General features: G+C 38.7%; 1 protein-coding gene across 1 annotated transcript in view; it reads right to left on the reverse strand.

Moving 5' to 3' along the window:
- CUBN (cubilin) overlaps positions 1 to 19,375 on the reverse strand; it is a 148,444-nt gene that overhangs the window by 112,131 nt on the left and 16,938 nt on the right. The window contains exons 14-23 of the mRNA XM_074865188.1: positions 18,546 to 18,780; positions 17,019 to 17,200; positions 16,087 to 16,249; positions 15,698 to 15,888; positions 11,628 to 11,784; positions 10,826 to 11,004; positions 10,210 to 10,372; positions 9,747 to 9,963; positions 8,628 to 8,758; positions 259 to 445 (exon numbers count right to left, since the gene is read on the reverse strand). Coding sequence (XP_074721289.1) covers positions 259 to 445; positions 8,628 to 8,758; positions 9,747 to 9,963; positions 10,210 to 10,372; positions 10,826 to 11,004; positions 11,628 to 11,784; positions 15,698 to 15,888; positions 16,087 to 16,249; positions 17,019 to 17,200; positions 18,546 to 18,780 — 1,805 coding nt within the window. The remainder of the gene's footprint in view (positions 1 to 258; positions 446 to 8,627; positions 8,759 to 9,746; positions 9,964 to 10,209; positions 10,373 to 10,825; positions 11,005 to 11,627; positions 11,785 to 15,697; positions 15,889 to 16,086; positions 16,250 to 17,018; positions 17,201 to 18,545; positions 18,781 to 19,375) is intronic.

Raw genomic sequence — 19,375 nt, forward strand, 5'->3', positions numbered from 1 at the left:
ACCACCCAACCAATTCCTCATCCACCACATACTCCACTTGCTCTGAGAACTGGAATTCAAGTGGGAAAGCCAACAACAGAGCAGGATGGGAGGAGGAAAAGGTAGCCTTTAAAGTTCTCTGGTAAGTTCTTATCCCACATTGACAGCACAGGTTTAACTATAGCACAGGACATGCTATAGCTTCTGAACATGTCTAAGTGGATTTGGACAACTTCCATGGTTATCAGTAATAAGGACATGAGAAATAATTGGGCTTGCCTGATTTCTACATAATCTTCTGTACAGCGTTTATTCCCTTGCAAGGTGAAGTTGGTGAAACTCAGCACAATCTGTCTGTTTATTCCCACTGTAATGGTGTATATGCACTCCATCCGGACAGGGTAGTTATTGGGATAGTTTGGAGATGTCAGCACACCAGTTTCAGTACTGTAGTTGTGTGAGCACACTTTAAAAAGAAAAGAAACAAGTATGAATTAATTTAATATGTATGATAAATTAACAGGAAATTTCTATTTCCAACAGACAGAGGAGCAAACATCCTGTGCTCCTATGCATTATGCCTCATCCTGGACACATCTTACTGCTGAATGCCATCACTATAAACTAAAACCAGAATCCAGCTTTTTCATGGGATTTCTTATATTTGAGTTGATTTGTTCAGTTTTTACCAGAACATTGTGTCTGTAATAAATAGGCAACACAAAAGTAGTTCCAGCTGCCTAACCTTTGACCTAAAACCCAGGTAAGCAGAGAAAGGAAACTGAAAGGGATGTCTTGATCAACACAAAAGGTAGGATTCCTGAATTTCTGAAAAGCAGTGGTGGTGGAAACTGAATGCAGTCTCTAGCTACAAGGAGATGCTATATTGTTCTCAGGCATTCCCCATGATCAAACCTGGCAGATGGGGATTTTATATCTAAATTTCTTTTCCCATTTTCTGGGTCATAAGTGACAATTGGCTGGAAAATAGTATAATCCTTAGATTGTGAGAACAAAGCTGTTCTACTTAAGGTCTTATAGTAAAACCAGCTACATCAGTTCTTCTGTGAGCACTGTAAAAGCATCTTGGTGTTATTAGCTAGAAAGAATAGTGTGGACTTAAGCAATAATTGAAAAGCTCTTTCGAAAGCACAGACATAAGGACTAGGAATAAAAATATCTGCTATACAACAGTACATGAGACTTATTTTGGAGAAAACAATTGTCGTGTATTAGTTGATCACAGTCTGAGTAACGTTTGTGACCTGGCTGCAAAAAGGGCAAGAAGAAACGTGATCCATGTCAGGTGTTTTCAGTTGAAACAGGGCATCTTGATGCCACTGCACAAGGTAATGGTGACATGTCACCTGGAAAAATGTGGAAAACCATGGTCACTGATGTTCTGGAAATCAAATGAGAACAAGTAAGGCAGAGGTTGTGGAGATAGCAGAAAATTAGTAGATTAGTAGGCAAGAGACACTAGAAGAGATTAACTTGTTTAGCTTAGCAAAGGCAGGAGAAAAAAGAAAGATAAACATCAAGAAGCATGAAGAAAAGAAAACTAGAACACACTCTCAATGACAGTACAAGCTCTGAAGTTAAAAACTGTCTATGAATACAGATACACAGAAATTAGGAGAAAATTTCTATCAGGAAGTGAGTTTCTAGAGCAATCATCCAACCAACATAACATATGCAGGAAGGAGAAAAGAGCCCACTGATTTTTAAGATACAATTTGATTAATTTAATTAAGAAAGGGATCACATTATGTAGATCTTGTCAAAAAAAAGCGGGGGGAGGATGGGGGGAAGGCATAAAATTGTGGGCTGGATTTTATGACCCTGGAGACTTATTCTAGTCCTTCATTCCCCTGTTTCAGGTCCTACAGGTTGCAAATATAAGAAACAAAAGTAGATTTCTTAAATACTTTCTATCATATAGGCAGGGTTAGGCTAATTATAAAGTGCAACTCAAAAAGCAAGCAAAATACTATGATTAACTTTATACTCATTTAAGCTGGATGCCACAGATCTTTGAAACCTGTTTTCTAACACAGCACAGATTAACACTTCAGTAGGGGGAAGGGATGAAATTACAGTTCAGGTTCCCCATGTCTGAGGTTGGTCATTTCCATGTCTGTTCTCTATCCATTCTAACTACTAGAACAATTTTGCTTTTAATGGGGTCTTTTTAAATGGTGGTTGTTTGCATTCTTGGTCTCCTGGAAGACCTCTGTTGAAAATGTTTTCTGTGGGATAAATATCCCCCAAGCTAGCTACCAGACTCATGTTCCTAATTCATCACAAGCAGAACAAAGAAACATGACACAGGAACAAGCCAAAAATTTTCTGCCATTGGGTTGTACTTTAGTATTGACAAGTCAAAATGGTTTCATGCATTACTTTACCTAAAATCATCATCTATTAAAGTCTCTACCTAGAATTTTAGTCATTTGTGTGTTCCATCACAGATATGCTCTAATCTATGAATATAACAATCAGGTTAGTCCTGGTCACCTTAGAAGCCTTGTGCTGCTTTATAAATCCTTATAATGCCCTTGCTGTGCTGCCAGCTCCCATGGTGTTTCATGATATGTAGGGCTTATCATCAAACCCCATATCCTTAAGCCATATGATTTCTTGAGAACCCTGCCTGCAGGGTTAGAAATCTGGCTTAGAAATGTGACCCAAGTTTTTTGTAACAGCTCATTACTCAAAAAGCAATAAAAAATAAAATGAGAATGTGTGTATACTTATTAGGTTACTTATTTTTAACTAATTATTTCCTCCTGATTTTGGAAGGGTAGGTGTCTGACTCATGCACATTTAATGGTTAGAGCTGTTGCAATACTGCCATTCCTTATTTACTTAGAGTCTGAGACCATGAATACTAGCTTTCAACCTCGAGAATATTAAAATTGATGTACTAGATAAGGGTCCTTAGGGTAAAATTAGCAACATGGAAGCCAAAATATCTTTATCAGTGTCATTTTTATCCAGAATTGTACAGGTTCCCTCCCTCACCAAACTTTGCTTTCTTGGGACTAATCCATACAGAAACTCATATCCCAAGTGTGCTATTTTAAACTGGATGCTGTATAGTGATCTACACTTCACATAACAATCTTCTTTATGAGCTAAGGGGGATAAATACAGAAGGTAGAACAGTGACTGCCTTAGAAACGTCAGATTTCTGGCTACAGTAAAATAAATCCAAGTGTAGACCAAGCATACACTGCTATGAGGATTAGGAAAAGCATAAATGAACCCACATTTTATGACAGCCAACTCTCTTCTGGTAATTGGATTCATTTGTTGTGTTCTACTTTCAGCAGGAGAGCCAGCACTCCCCTTTTCCACTCACCTCACTAACACAGCATTTGGGGGTGTGCTTGGGCAGTAATATTTCTTTCAGTGAAAACTGTTAGCAAAGTTATCAGGAAAAAAGTCCTTTGACTCCTTTGCCAAAGTTCAGAATGCAGTCTAACACCATAATGTGATTATTATATGCCTGGAAAAAATATAAATTGAGTTTAGTTTGAAGACAAATCGCAGCTCATGAAAAACAGAAGAAGGAAGCAATTGTCGAGGACAATCGCAGATCTTGCTTTGCCAGTGTGTGAGGTTTTGAAACCTATTCAATCTGCTTTCTGATTTTGGTACTGAATGTGTTTGCTCTTCTGAAAAAAATGCCATAAATGGCAGCAACCCACTGTAATAGCCAATAGTGGAGAAAAATGTCAGCTTTTGTACCACTCACTCATGCAATCATGCATACCACAGAAAATTATATCCATGTTTTTTCCCATAAAGAGATATTAATCAGTTGCAACAATTCTAATTAATCAAAAATAAAACTATAGTGTCATATGTAAAATGGGAGTTTTCTTTTGATCTTACTCTGCCAAAGGAAAACTGGGATCCCTAACAATTAGATCTTTATGCAATACTATGCATGTTTAGAAAAAAAAGGAAGAAACTATCACATGAACTATATGTCTCTCCACAGGCAATGGAAAGGCACATCTGCACTTCAGGGCTTTCTGTTACTGCTGCTGGCAGATGCTAACAGGCTTGATTTTTAGCAAGAAGGCACACAAAGGTCCTTTGTAGTGTTTCAGACCCAAACTCCTTAGAAACACCGGGTGCAACTGTTCAAAAAGAATCACTGACTATCTTCGGCCGATTTACATATGAACACACACCCACTATGGAGTCGTATACACATATATAGGCATATATAGGCAGACTAATACCCTGATGAAACATAACCAAGTTACAGTGGCCTAACAAGTTGTCAGTTGCCAGCCTATTAAGTCTTTTTCCTGAGACTCGGGATGAGCTGAGCAGATGCCAAGATGCATGCAGGACTTCAGCTTTTTTTTATATCTTAGCTCAGCCTTGTTCCACCATGCCTTGTATCTCTGCACACAAATATTGGTCAGACATTACTTGCCATTCTTGTCTTTGCTCGTTCAGCTGAAGAGAAAAGCCAGGCAACATCTTCCTAATAATTACTGGGTTCAGTCAGCAAGATGGGAACTGAAATCTCAACTTGTATTCAGCTATCAATAAAGATGACACACAAATCTATACATTGCTTTCAGGGGCACTTTTAAGTCCATGAGTTCACAAATGTTTTTCTTTCTTTCCTCATCCTTCTCAAACTCTGACTTCTCCAGTCAGTCATTGTGAGCTAACATATACCACACAATGAAGCTATTTAAAACCAAGTTACCCCTCTTGATAAATAATGTAATTCACAATTCAGGATGATAAGGAAGAAAAATCTAACCTTTCACCAAAGCCTGACAAAGACCAGGAATAAAAACTCTATCAGGAAGCCAATCTGCTAATAACCTTGTTAAGGCTGACTTTTCTCAGAAGAAAGGATAAAATGAAGCCTCTTTAAATGAAACAAACAAATGAAACAAAAAAACAAAAAAAAAAAAGAAAAAAATCCCCCCCAAACCCCAATTCAAAGTAAAACAAATGAATTCCCACTTGTGAAGAGGTCGAGGACAATAAAATATATGCACTGATTCTAGTGCTATTCCTATTGGAAAATTTTGGCTTGGGTCTTTTAAGACCGTGAGCAACGCTTCCAGGAAAGACTGAGCCCTTTCAAAGACTTTTCAATAATTTTACATGGGTTCTTTGTGGTGTGGTCACCCAAGACAGGCAAAAGAAAACCCTAAAATCTATCATAACACTTACATGGCTGTCGAGACATTCGTCTATCTGGTACTTGAGACTTGGACTCTAGGAAATAAATCCAAATATTACCTTGGTTTCCATGTGTCTTTCCCCTTTAAAAGACAGAAAGATGTCCAAGAACTAAGCATCTGAGGTACAGATAGTTTAAGTGGGCAGTATACATTCTAAACAACTGTCATGGGGGCATGTCTGACTGAAAGATTTCCATTTGTATTGCTGCCATATGAAGTATTCACAGTACTAGCTGGCAGACTGCTAAGACAATTGTTTGCACTTTATGGACCATGGCTATATCTTGCGGCATTCAAGTTTTTTGACTGGAAATATAGCTTTGCCATTATTTTCAGGCTACTTTTCAACTAATTAATATATCACAGATAAACTACACTATCAAAAACTTTGTTTGCGAAGGTGGACAGAGAAGAAAATTAGGTATGCTTTATTTAATTTTTTTTTCAATCCTACTTATTCTTTTTTTTGTTTTACTCCTATTTATTCTTTTTTGGGGGGATAATCTTGTCCATCTTTTCAATAGCTCATTCACTGTAAAATAACTCCAGGCAAAAGCCTATTGAAATGTCTAATATGAACCAGCACAGCTTTGACCAGTTCTGATAATGGTTACACTCTAGCTGGCTAAGAAAACAGCTCAAAAATATGAAGGGTTCTTACTGAACAAGAAACATTATTAGAACCATATTTTCCTTAGCAGAAAAATGAAAATAGGCAGCAGATGTACAGAAAAAAGAAAATCCAGAGCTTTGGTAACTCTCTCAGATATGATTATGTTCAGCAATTTGCTACCTTAGTGTAACTGGATATACATAAGATGAATATCAGGCCTAAACATCTCACAGTGGGAAAACTAAACTTGATATGATTTCAGGGAAGTGGGGAGTTGCTTCTCACAGCAAAGTCCACGTATACACATGTGTTTGCCTTCTCTCAGGCCACAGAATCTTCAAAACACTTTATTCTTAATAAAAAATGAATGTTAGCAGTCCAGTATTTATGACAACTTCATAGTACTGCTAAGCTTGTGCTGGGACCAAAAGAAACAAATTTCTGTAAAGAAAACAGATCGTAGTTTCAACTTCTCTATAAGTTTATTACTATGAGTTTCAGTAGTTATCTGCTACATTGCCATACTTACACAACTATAGTGGTTGAAATGAAAAGGCATTTATTCTACAGATCATAGTTCTAGGTCTAAGTGAGAATAAATTGAGAGTTAACCCAGTTTAGCTGAAGAGTAGTAAACATATCTGCGTTAATTATGGGAAAAGAAAATCATACCTGCTGTTTTAGAGCCTGGATGAGGATATTATGTAGTTCTAATTTAATATAAACATTTTATACACTTTCTAGTTAATAGCATTTAAGAAAAACAGATTTGCATTTTTAAGGCATAGTTTGGAACCCTTCCAGGGACAGTGTTGATGCAGTTTGAACCTCACATGATGCATATAGCAGTGCTTGGGATGAAAGATGAGAAAATCCAATCACCATGGTGATGGTAAAGGAGGGCAATATGGAAGAGAGGAGGCAGAACAGAGAAGCTGGACAGCACTGAGATAACTAACAAACCCAGAGAAACATACAGGGTTACATGGAGACAGAAATATAGATTAATGTTGAGTAAAGAATATTTTGATCTTGAACTGTGAGAAAAGCTGCTATAAGAACAGTTAGAAAGGAATCAAACTGACCCATGAAATATTAATCTCAGGTAAAGTAAATGATAAAATATCACATTAACAAGCAACAATCATATTCACAGAAGTTACAGTTTGCAGATGCAAAAACAGGCTCATAAAAGACTTTCTTTATAAGGCTGATAATTTCACAATTTACCACTAGAAAGAACTCAGTTTTCAAACTACAGATTCTTTCTTGGAAAGATTTTTAAAAGTACAGCTTGGGTTTTGGCCTATTATTTTCTAACAAATAGAAATTTCCTCCTTGGAATAGGTCTCATTAAATCTTAATTGTTTTTACCAGCTTTTTGGTTTCCATGCCAGATAACTCAAGTATGAATGAAGGCAGCTGAGAAAATTGATTATTTGGATTTGTAGGTTATCTGGTAGTGAATAAAAACAGTGGCAAAATCTGTACTGGTCTCAATCACACACATGCTTGAAAGATGAAATAATAGCCAAATTTTCCAAGTTGTCACCAAGAAAGCAGTTATTTTTCACAAGATAGAAATTGGACATTTTGCTGGTTTTAAATAGGTTGGAGAAACTCAGAAAGTAGAAAAAACAAAAGTATTAAAGAAACTAAGAGCAAGCAATGAGCAGCCATTGGCAGTTTATGGCTGCAGAGATGAGTACTATGAATTTCTGGTATTCATTTAATAAATCCCACATTGCTTGCACTCACACACACAAACCACCTAGGAACTGGTTAATGATGGATACACAAATAATCCAGCTACAAATGTATTCTCATTTTTACTTTTTTTCATTGTCCCACTCTGCCTCTTCTATGGTTTAATTCTGCTAGGCAGAACCTGTCCCTCTACCACATGAATCCTCTTCTACTACAGATCTGTGTTTAGCAGTGAGAGGAGCAATAGCAGACCCACATCTATTGGGTTATATGAAACTCAATAGTCGTTCATCAAGAGGCTGCTTTTTCAAGTGTGGCTCAGTCACTGCTAAAATGCTCTCAGTGCTGGAGAGATGTGTAAACACTGGATCAGGTATTGTGGATGCAGCATGGTTTGAAAACACAGATGTGCCCCCACCCTGGAAAACCTTCAAATCAATTAGAATTCAGAGTAATTTCTCAGTTTTTCTCTGCTTCAGTGTACTAAGGGAATGAATGGCCATTCTCTTCGTAGTCTTTACCCCACTGATGTATGTCTTGGACCCTTAAAAGGAGATACTTAAAGAACAGATTTAATGCATTACAGGAGCCTTGAACTCTTCTGGAGACAGAAACATTGCACTCTGTCGTAATGAAAAAAACAGCTTGTGCTTTCAGGTTATTTTGCCGTTTTATCAAATTTCATCCTATATGATATTTCTCTGTGCATCATCAGTATTGCACCTTAACAAGGACTAAATTAATTTTTAAGGCACCTGAGAGTCTCCCATTCAAGTGAGTTGTCCATGATTGCTAAGCTTCCTAGATCACACATACTCAGCTCAGAATGGACAAAACAAACCCAGAAAATACTTTTCTTAAATAATTCATGCAGTTCTGCCATGTCAGCTCTTACTGGCTTTTAAAAGAAAACAGCAGTGTTGCTTACAGAAATTGCTTTCTGCTTTCCTAGAGAGGAAAAAGATTGTGAATAAAGCAGGATAAATAAGAAGGGGGAAGAGGCACCAGGCAGTTTTCTGTTAACGCAGAAAATAATGTAGTAGTCATTTAGTGACAGATGAAAACATTTAATTTTCATAATGAAGAGACTGACATATTACCTTTTGATGCATCCAGGGAGATATAATTAGCTGAGAATCCCTCAGATGCAATGCTGTAATCGGTTACGAAGTACAACATCATCATGTTGCCACCACTAGTGAGAGATGGTGGAATTGATCTTCCACAGTACCTGCAGCAAAAAGATGCCCCAAACTGAATGGCCGTACTTTACAAAATGTCTGTATTACTGGATTCAGCTTTCCTGAGAAGTTTGAACAGTTACATATACACCAATGTCTCCTTTGGATGATACAGAACCCAGCCATATACCCTGTATCATGGGACTAAATAGCACACTACATGTACAAGAGTACAAATCTCACTTGTGGGGCAAAGTCAGAGAAGAAACTGTTCATCAAGTTGTCAAATTCTTACTGAAATTATTCTGTGCTGTACCTACAATGTATTCTGTTCTTTTGCAGGAGTCAGAGTGGCTAGCCAAAGACTAAGGTTGCAAAACACTCTCCGTTATGAGAGTAATTTGCTCCTTATTTTCCAAAATACTGCCACGTCAGCCAACTACTTTACAGTCTGTAGCTGCAGCTGGATACTGTTCCCAAGAAGTTCAGATGTTCCTGAATTATAGGGTGGCAAGAAAACCCTGTGTATACCCCAACTGGAGAAGGGGAAAAAAAGAAAAGATTCCTCCCTAAGATAAAATCACATATCAGGAGAAAGTGAAAAAAAAAAAAATCTATAAAATGCAGATTTTGGTTTAGTTTTTGCTGAGATTCAAATGCACAATCTTTAAGTAATCTTTCTTTCACTTCTGCAACTGTTTCAAATCACGCTTTTTCTGGGAACAGATTTATTAATGCTTTTGAACTTATTTCACATAAATCAAAATGACAATGGACAATGCCAGCTATTGAAACCTGTCCTTAAAAAAGTTGTCCTTTTGACACGAGTTAGTTTCTCCCAGTATAATATTTATTAAATGTGCTTCTCATCCCATGGTCAAAGGAAGCAAGCTGACTTTACTATCCTAGGCAGAGAAATTGCTGCTATTGGTTCTGTAATGCAGAGAAATTAATCTATACACAAAATTTAAGGAAGCGAATTGGATATTGAGAGCAATAGAACAGTGCTCACTACATTCAGCTAATGGACATATTCACCTTCCCAATTTTTGCACAGTGCTGTTGTCATATATTTCAAGATAATCCTTTCTGCAGCTATAATCAAATGCCAAGTTAAATGAAGTGAATGTCAGGCGGATGAGGTAGCCGGGTTGAATGTTGATAATCCAGGTACAGTTAATGCCATGTGGGTAGATAGCTGGATGGCCAGGACTTGTAATGATTCCTTCCGCTCCAGTGAGGGTCTCTCCACATACTGTAGAGATTTAAAACATCAGATTAAGTGGTATATTTATAAAAAAGTTAGGCACTTCTAAAATTGGTTACTTTTCTTTCTGAAATTTCATTGTCTTTTTTTCCTCAATGCATACCACACAGTAACAGATTCAGAATTTATCTCCTATTACACCATCATAAAACTTGATGGCCAGCTGTTTCCAGTGTACAGGAAAATTTGGAAAGTCCCAACACTCTACACAGAAAACAACAAAAAAATCCTTACCTGTATCTAATGGCCAGTACTCAGCTCTGAAGCCAAAGTTGGTAAGAGAGGAAGCTCTGAATTTGATATAGAGATTGTTCTGTGTAGATTGCACTCTAGATGGTACATTTGTACCACAGTATTTCTCCAAAAGAAGAGAGTCTGTGCTGTTGCCATCTCTGACCTGAAGAACATTGTATTCAAAATATCCCATACAAATTTCTATGATATTAAAGTTTTAAGCATAAATGAATTCATAAGAACCATATAAAAGAGCTACTTAGTAAGTCAAACCCTACCCTTTTTTCAGCATGGTTTCTACTACAGGCACATACAAAGCAACTTTATGACTGCCAGAGAAGCACTCTCCCACCCAAAGCATGTCAGGTAGAGAAAAGCTGAGATCTTACACCCTCAACACTAAGAAGCACATAAACCTCCAAAACTAGGTCTGTCTATTTAAGACACCTGAAACTTGTCTCTGATTATCAAAATGGTCATATCATCTTTGGAGAACCAAGAAAAGGTTTGGGATCCCATTATGAACCTGGAAAAGCTTTGGTAGAGATGAGTATAAGAAGAAACATACACATAAGAATCTATTTATTATTCATAGTATATGTGTATTATTCTTTACCTCAATGTAGTCTGAGTCACAAGTGGTTGTATTTTGAATGTCAAAATCGATAAAGTTAAGAATCACCACTTCACTAGCTAGCTGGGAGATGATCCACTCACAGGTCTTTGGGTGAGGAGACATCCTGGGGTAGTAAGGTGAATGGATTGCACCTTCTCCAGACAAGGAGCCTCCACAGGCTGCCAAGAAACACCAAGAATCAGTACTTGTAATGAATGGTTTCAAGGAATGAATAATGTGATGTCTATCAAATATCACTATGAAATTAGAAGAAAACCACCCATAAAAACCTGTCTTTTTACAGCATCTACTACAGATCATCCAAGTGGTATTAAGAATGTATTTAAAAGAACATATTGCTATAAGTATAGCATAAACATGTATATACATGAGACCAATCTAACAGTGCCATGAAAACTAATGGATTTGACTCATTTGTTTCACAGACAGACAGATTTGTTGGTGATTAAGAACTAAAAGATAGGAAAAATGAAAGTTAAAAGATTTAGGCAGAATTACAGCTATATCATCTTTTGTATGTTAGCAGTAAGCGATTTTTCATTAATAGAAGCAATGAAGGGTGCGTTTCCAAGCATGCAAGGAGTGCCTACAACAGACCTACTGCAGACATCATCTTAGCACTTCTAAAAGTAGCAATAAATAAATAAATTGACTCTATTTTTTTCTTTCATTTCTTTTGAAGTTTGCCTTAAACCCATTATACAGATAATATAGCACAGAAATGACTGAAGGTGTCCAAATCACAGATCAGTTCACTCTGCAAGTCGCCAGTTCCTCTTACCAACTTGGTAAATGGCCCTGAAGCTAGCCCTTTGCACAGAAGCATCAGACTTGAACTTGATCCAGAGACTGTTGCTGGTAGAAGTGATTGGGGACATGACGGCACTATGACAGAATTTGCTAATAAGGGAAGACATCTCACTGTTACCATCTCGAACCTAGTCATCGAAAAGAAAAAAAATGTCAGATCATAAAAGCATTGGGATCTGATATCCAGATAAAATTATAACCTCACAAGAGCTGCTAAATAACAAAATGAGTAACTATTTTACTTATAAATAAGAGGGACAGAGTCATCACAGTGATTGCCACAAGCACATGAGAGCTCAAAGGAAGGACTGGATGATCAGCACAGAAGACACACACACATGCTATTGTCACAGGACATTAGGATGAAACAGATCTTCTCAGCTTTAGTAAAATTTGGGCCTGTGCTTCCAAAAGTGACATCTTTAGTATGAAAGAGACGGGTAAGGTGCTCACCAGTGATAGCTATGAAATTTTTGCCAACACTAGAATCTGCTGGGGAAAAAAGGGGGTATTTTCTTTGTGATTTTCTTGCTCTGCCCATAAAGCTTCTAGTGATTTTTCAGTGGCATTTCTCCAGAAAAAGCACATGTCCCACCACACCCATACATCAATGCAGCCAGACAGCTCACTAACAGGAGATACAACTCTGAGCCCCTAAAGCAATAAAGAGGTATACTGATGTCTTTCCATTACTTTATCTGAAGGGTTCAATGAATGATAATGACAATGATGCTTATGAAGGAATCACTTTCGGCTTTTACCTTCTGCATTGTGACTCTACTGACCTCAAACAATTTGCTAGTCAAAGAAGAAATGTATCTTATGTGTTCTCCCCAAAGTTGATTATAAATCCTGATTATCAATGAGACTAGAAAGGAAAGAGGTATTTTCACCTCTGAACTTCAGGCTCTGAACCCACAGTCTGTGGGAAAGAATAGGTGCATCCAAGGGACCAGACAGAGCACTGGTATAGCCAACGAGCTCTGAATGCCCTCTGAGGTGCCCAAGAGGGCAGCCAACAAGCTGAAGTCCAAAAAACAGGTCCCCTGCTATTTGCCGAGACAAAAAATCTCCCAGATTCTCTTAAAAAGAAAACAGCTCTTTTCTGCTGTAGAAGTGGTGATAGCTCATGTAGCTGGAGCTGCTTTTAAATGCACTTATATGCTGTCAACCCCAAAAAATCATTCCAGTGAAATCATTGGCAAAGCCAGGAACATCCAGCTGTCAGGTCCCTCTCAGCACCTCTTCTATCCTCCTCATCTCTATTCCTCCATGGACTGGGAGAGAAGGCAGGGGACCCTTGTTGGTGCCCTGGTGAGCAGGCAGTGGCTGGCCTGCTTGCCCAGCTTTGGCAATCTCCAGCTGATGAGATGGCTTTTTGACTAATAGATATTTTTAATTTCCCTAGGACTTGAGTTTAAGGTGACAGAATTATTCTGGATTTACAGCAGAGCAGCTGAGATCAGAATTTGTACCGGAATATTTAGAAAATATTTGGACAGCAGTGAAAGTTTACAGAAGTATAGTTCACAGGAGTTTACATTTTTTCTTGAGCTGAATCTCCTTACATTTTTGATTTATAAAGCCCAATGAGCAGTGATAAAAATAACAGGTTCTCTAAACCATATGAGTAATGTCTCCTATTGCCAGTTAGAAGGATGGCAAGGAGAAGGAGCTGCCTTGGCTAACACCTTATGTCTGCAGCACGATGTCACAGTCTTTCTTAAGAATTTTTATTGTCTCTAGTTTCTTATTGCAGATCCCTGGTCTCAAGCTGTTTCTTCCTCAGTAAGAGACTAAACATCCCTCCCTGAGCAAGAGCCTGTGATCTGTGTCTGGCCCCTGTGGAAACTCTGCAGGTTTCCTGGTATCGCTAGGGATAGGAATAATCTGAGCCTTTTCAAAGTGACAGAACAATTGTCAGAGAGTGACTTTTAAAGTAACTTAAACACCCAAAAGCTATCTCCGTAGCTGAACTTCATTATAAAACCCAGTGAGACAGTATTTTAGAAAAGCGTATGTGGAAAATCAGGCCTTGATAAAAGAGCACAATGCTTTAGTCGTACTGACTGTCCCAGTCAGAAAATGTCGGTCCTATTTCTCTGCTCTGGGCTGAGTCACTGAGTGAGAGGGCAGGAAGAAGAGGACAGAAACACAGGGAAACTGAATGGCTTGTGACTGATCAGCAAACAGCGAGGTAAATGCCTTGCTGAACTAATACAAACTGATCGCGTTCAACAGAAATGGTTTTGTTTCTCTGGCTGCTGTGAATTTAGCTGCTGTTCTGCCAGCAATTAGGCAAGAGGAGTACCAGGCCAAACAAACAAAAGCTGTCTGTTTTCATTAAACACACTTCCCCTCTCATTTCAGAAATTAATTACACTTCATTCCAACCAAAGTCTCTGAATTAGAGGAGGAGGGAAGGGAACGATGTCAGCACAGTAACATCTTTTAAAAACAGATTAACTGCACGGAGTTCACAGGGGCCTATTCCTTGCTTGGTCAAGAAGAGATTAAACACAAAACCAAACCCGCACTGCCACTTAACTGTGTAGCTGACAGTGCAGGACCCAGCTCTGTGCAGGGGCTGCAGGGCTTGCTCCCACCTGCTTTGCCCATGGCAGCACCTTTGCTAATCAACGGGGTGTCTGTGCCCAGTTTGTTTTACTTCTGTTTACCTCTATGTGGTGCAGCCACACTTTTACACAGACAGCAGGTACCCAGCAGCCATTCCATGTAGGATGAGGTATTTATGACTGCATGGAGACATACAGGCCGGGTACGACAGCAGATGCCTTGAGACATGGCAAGTCAGGGTGCGGCACAGAGGAGAACAGGGACAAGGTGACAGAAGGGGCACAGGCCACCAACATAAAGAGCTTGTCAGGCCCTGAGGGCACTACCAGGACTCACTGGCCCAGCCCTGCTTCCGCCTATGGCCCGGGACCCCATGTCAGTCCCCCAGGGCCATGAGTCCCCTCCCCAGCGACAATGCAGCAGGGCCAATCTCCAGCTCCCCACAGTTCTGCCTTGCCCAGTCACGGGCTCTGCTGAGCCAGGCTCATCCGCATGCCCATGTCCTGGCCTGGCCTTGGTCCATCCCCATCCCCAGGGAGGTGCCCCATGCTGGGGCTGCCCTGCTCCCTGGCCGGGGCAGTGGGACAGGCCCTGGCTTGAGGCCCTGCTCTGCACCTCCAGGGAGCCCCCATGGCCCCTGGGAGCCCCTGGCCTGCACAGCACCATGCCAAACCTTACCCACAATCAAAGAAATGCAGACCTGGAGCTGGACAAAACTGGTTTAGGGATAACAAAGAAAATGAAGAAATGGTACCTAGCATACTTAAAAGGCACCCTATAGTAGTAAATTCAGATGTAACATGAAGCTGCAGACCAATGAAGAGAGAACTAGGTGTAAAAGCAAACATAAAAATCACCTCAAGTGGATCCTAGTTGGTATCAACATTAATATTGTATTATTATTACATTTTCCATATAGAGACTTTCTAAGTGCACTATTATTTTTTCTATAGTAGTTAGATTTAGACTAATAACAATTCTTGAGTTAGACTTGTAAGATTTCAGTTATGCTAACAATAAACTCCTGGCTTTACATATGTATATACGCACATAAGAATGTATATATAAGTATATATATGGTGTGCTTCCTTTCTGTGCCAAAACAAGATTTCCCATATAACGCCATGGCTCCAGAAAATGCTGCATAGAGGCTATGGCATTATTCTATTTTTCTTGCTTTTGACATGCATTTACCAAAAGTCCAAACTCCACCTTAATCACGTACAGCCAATTAAGAATTAGTGTTAAGCTGGACATATTTTCTTGTTCTCTTATCTTTGCTTCATTTCAAATGTACAGTTCTGCTCTTTTGGCCCCTGTGACTTTTGGACCCTAATAAATTGGTATACTTAGTCCTTTGATTAACAACTATTTCTGCAGTGGCCCTTGGGACAGAAATTATGTGGCATGGTTTTGTACACACATGTAATCAACCTTTCATATCAACTGCTTAAGAGAAATCACCTCTATATAGTTCGATGAACAGCCAGTGTGACTTGTGAGCTCCATATGGGTGAAGTTGAGGTATATTTTTTCATCCTCTGGCTGTCTGATAACATAGATACATTGTCGGTTGTTGATATAAGGGTTAGGCCAGAAAGGGGACATGATAACCCCTTCACTATCCGTGTAATTTCCTCCACAACTTGGATCTGCTGTATTAAGAAAAAAATACATTAGTTGAGATACTCACAAGTATGGTAACTCAGTTTAGGCTGCCTCTGTACAATGGCTGCAAATCAAAGAGGCTTTCTGTATTATTAAATAGCAAGTGTTAATTATGTCCATTCATATGCTGTTCGCTATATCTTGGGAATGTCACAGACCAACCTTTAATGCTGGATTTTACTTACCAGGAGATGTTGTATAGAGGATGTGGAAGCCTTTATCAGTAACTAAGTCATCAGAGTGAAAGTGAATCCATGCATACGGACCAGTGGTTTGGAGTGGGGGTGGAGATCCAGTGCTACAGTATTTACCAAGGAAAGGATCTTGTGGAAGAAGACCATCTCGAATCTAGACAGAATGATAGATCAGCATTTAGGAATATTAGATGTGTGCCAACTATGAACAGTATCAACACTCTTGAAGTTATCTTGGGGGCCCCAGGAGATGTTGTAGATGGTGGGTGGAAGGAAAGCTCGTAGGGAGTTTACTCCAAACACACAGGAACCAAGAAACAGACTCTCAAAAGTTTTGTGAAAGGGAAAGAAAGTATCAGGAGATCTATTGTTGAACTGTTTTCCTGAAATCATGTTCTGCATTGCACAATTTTGGAGAACATGCTATTCCAAACCATCTTTTCATTTCCATTTCGGGTATTGGCGAGTTCTATAACCATTACTTTGCACTTGAGAAAAAACCTTAGCTCACACATCAAGTCATGGACTGTACTGTAATATGAATCTATTACACTTAGATCCCCTTCCTTAATAGTTTTTCTTAGGCTGATTGATTCTCTGTGGGTTTACGTTTGACAAGGCATTTGGAGATTGAACTTTGTAAGAAAGTGAAAGCTTCCCACCAGGTATTTGGCCTGAATCCCACCCTCTTTAGTTGCAAGACTTCCACTGACTTCAGTGGAGCAGGATGTCATCCTCTTTCTGATATACTGCCTGTATCTGACTGTGCATTGATGGCTGGAATAAGTAAGTACAAACAAGCATTTCAAGCCAGGATTTAATTTTCAAACAGTCCCCTTCTGTATGTACAACAAGTTTTGAAATACCTTGTTTTGCAATAACATAGCCATAAAATGGTGTCATAATCCACAATTAAACTTTACCTCTAAATGGTCATAACTGCAATTTTCATGGTGTTCTAGACTTAGTGTGCCAAAAGCAAATGTGATGAGGAGGCCAGGACTGGTTGAGATGGTCCAGAAACAGTCTCTGTTTACAGGATAGTTACCAGGGTATCCTGGAGAGCTTATCGAGCCATAAGTACCTGTCAGCTCACCACCACATTCTAACAGAAAAGAAACATGTAAGAACAGAGTCTTTAACACTACATGTCAGGTCAGAAGATGAATTCTCCTGTAGTGTCAAAACCAGGTACCACTTTGGGATACAGAATAAATTCAAAACCAAAGAGCAAGCCAAGCAAACCAACAAGTTACTTATTCCTTTAAATTCTGCAATTAATTCTGCAATTCAATTATAAAAGCAGAACTCCAAATATTTCCTGATTTGCACAGTAAAAGATTCTTTCCCAGTTATAATAGAAATATCTCTAGGAGAATGATCAGAAGCACTGTGTTTTGAATTGGATTTACAAAATTAATCTGAATTTCTGTACTTTGTAACTAGTTTCCATGCACAAAACTTTTAATTTTTTAAGAAGTGTGAATTACAGGGAAGGTTTTATATACCTGTAATAAAAAACCCCATCCCTCTCAGCATAACTGTTGGGAGTGGTAGGGTTAACTTGTGTATTATACCTAAGGAATAGCTAGTTTAGTCACATCTAGATCTCTCTCCCTCTTTGCTTCCCCCCCGCCCCCCCCCCCCAAAAAAAGATATGTTTTCACTTTTCAGTATCTATATTCTATTCATCAATTAGTAATTATCTACTTAATAATGTCAATTGAAAGAAAAAAAAAAAAACACAAATCAAAAATCACATTAAAAGCATTTCAGTAAATCTTTCTGGAAATAAAGAAACCATTTGCCCCCTGAATTTTCTATACTTTTTATACTTTATGGCTCTTTCAAGACACAACCCAATGCACTATTTTATTTCTAGACAATACACAGAACACTGAAGTGAGCTGACATTGCACAACATGATTTGGGGTTTATCTATAGAAATGCACTGCCAGGCCTCCTGGAAGAATCACACACGTGGCGTTACCAAGAATTCAGGCAGAAATGTGCAACAAATCATACCTCAAAGCTCACAGATAATTTAAAATCAAATTCCCAACAATCTATCATGCTTGGAAAGCATGGTTCAACCTCTTGCAACTTGTCAGTGCCAAAAAAGCGTAACTTGCCTCCTCAAAGTACTAGATACTTCTGTGAGAAAAGAGAACTAATCAGAAGAACAGCATCTCCAGGAACACATGCTCTTTGGGGGATTCCTCACAGGACGTATAAAGGAGCCTTAAAAACCAGCAGAAGGTTATTCATGCAGAGGCCTAGAGTTGGTTTTCAAATATTTTTAAATTATATACATGTCTACATTTTAGCCTCACTCCCTAGTAAAATACTGTCCTACTGCTCCTAATGTTTCCTAATCAAAGGAAATAAGTAATTCACTTTGCTTCAAAGCCATGAAGATGCTAAATTACTTGACATTTCATCAAACTTACCAGGATCCTGAGATTCCCACCGAACGGTAAAACCTCCAGTTGTAATGGTGTGGTTTGAGTAGAACCAAAAATACAGGGAGTTATGGGAACTGAAAAGCTCTGCAGGAGGTGAGGAGCCACAGTATTTTCCCAGCATGTGCATTGATGCTGAAGGCCCATCATGGATTTGAAGGAAGTCAGTGTTACACTCATTACTTGCTTCCAGTTGGAAGAATGGGAAAATAATACGCAGAATCTAACAGAAAGTAACAAAACAAGAAATCTCTTTTTTTCCATCTGCTGAGACACTGTTTATGCAGTAACACTGTATAGAGCAGATAAATGTGTTCGTGCAACTGTGAGAATCTACGAGCTTTGGAGCCATTATGCCATTTCCTGAAAAGTTCCAGGACAGAAGCAGCTATTACAGAATCTTAAGGGTCAAAAGGAAAGAGAGAAAATATATAGGAAAGAATTTGGACAGGGAACTTGTCTGGAAAGAGCATTATTTCTATAAACTAATAACTGAGATAATTTGCCTGTGTCTGTATTTATGTATGTGAAATATATATATGTATACATTTTATACATTATACATTTGAGTCATGTGAAAGACTCGAAATACAGCATAAAATACTTTATTCCAGGTTTCCCATGGCAGTTTTCTCATCAGGTAATTAACATTTCTCATCCTTGCAATGGTTGAAAGCATTGTCTTGGGAGTTAAAAAAATGAAATTATCTTTTTTTGCCCATATAAAATCAGTGTCTCAGAAGCCCACTCTAGATACTGTAGTGACAGCTATAGAGCTTTATGTATGTTCAGATTCCTCACTGATGTGCCTTAATATA

The sequence above is a fragment of the Strix uralensis genome, chromosome 1 (genome assembly GCF_047716275.1).
Source record: "Strix uralensis isolate ZFMK-TIS-50842 chromosome 1, bStrUra1, whole genome shotgun sequence".
NCBI lineage: Eukaryota > Metazoa > Chordata > Aves > Strigiformes > Strigidae > Strix > Strix uralensis.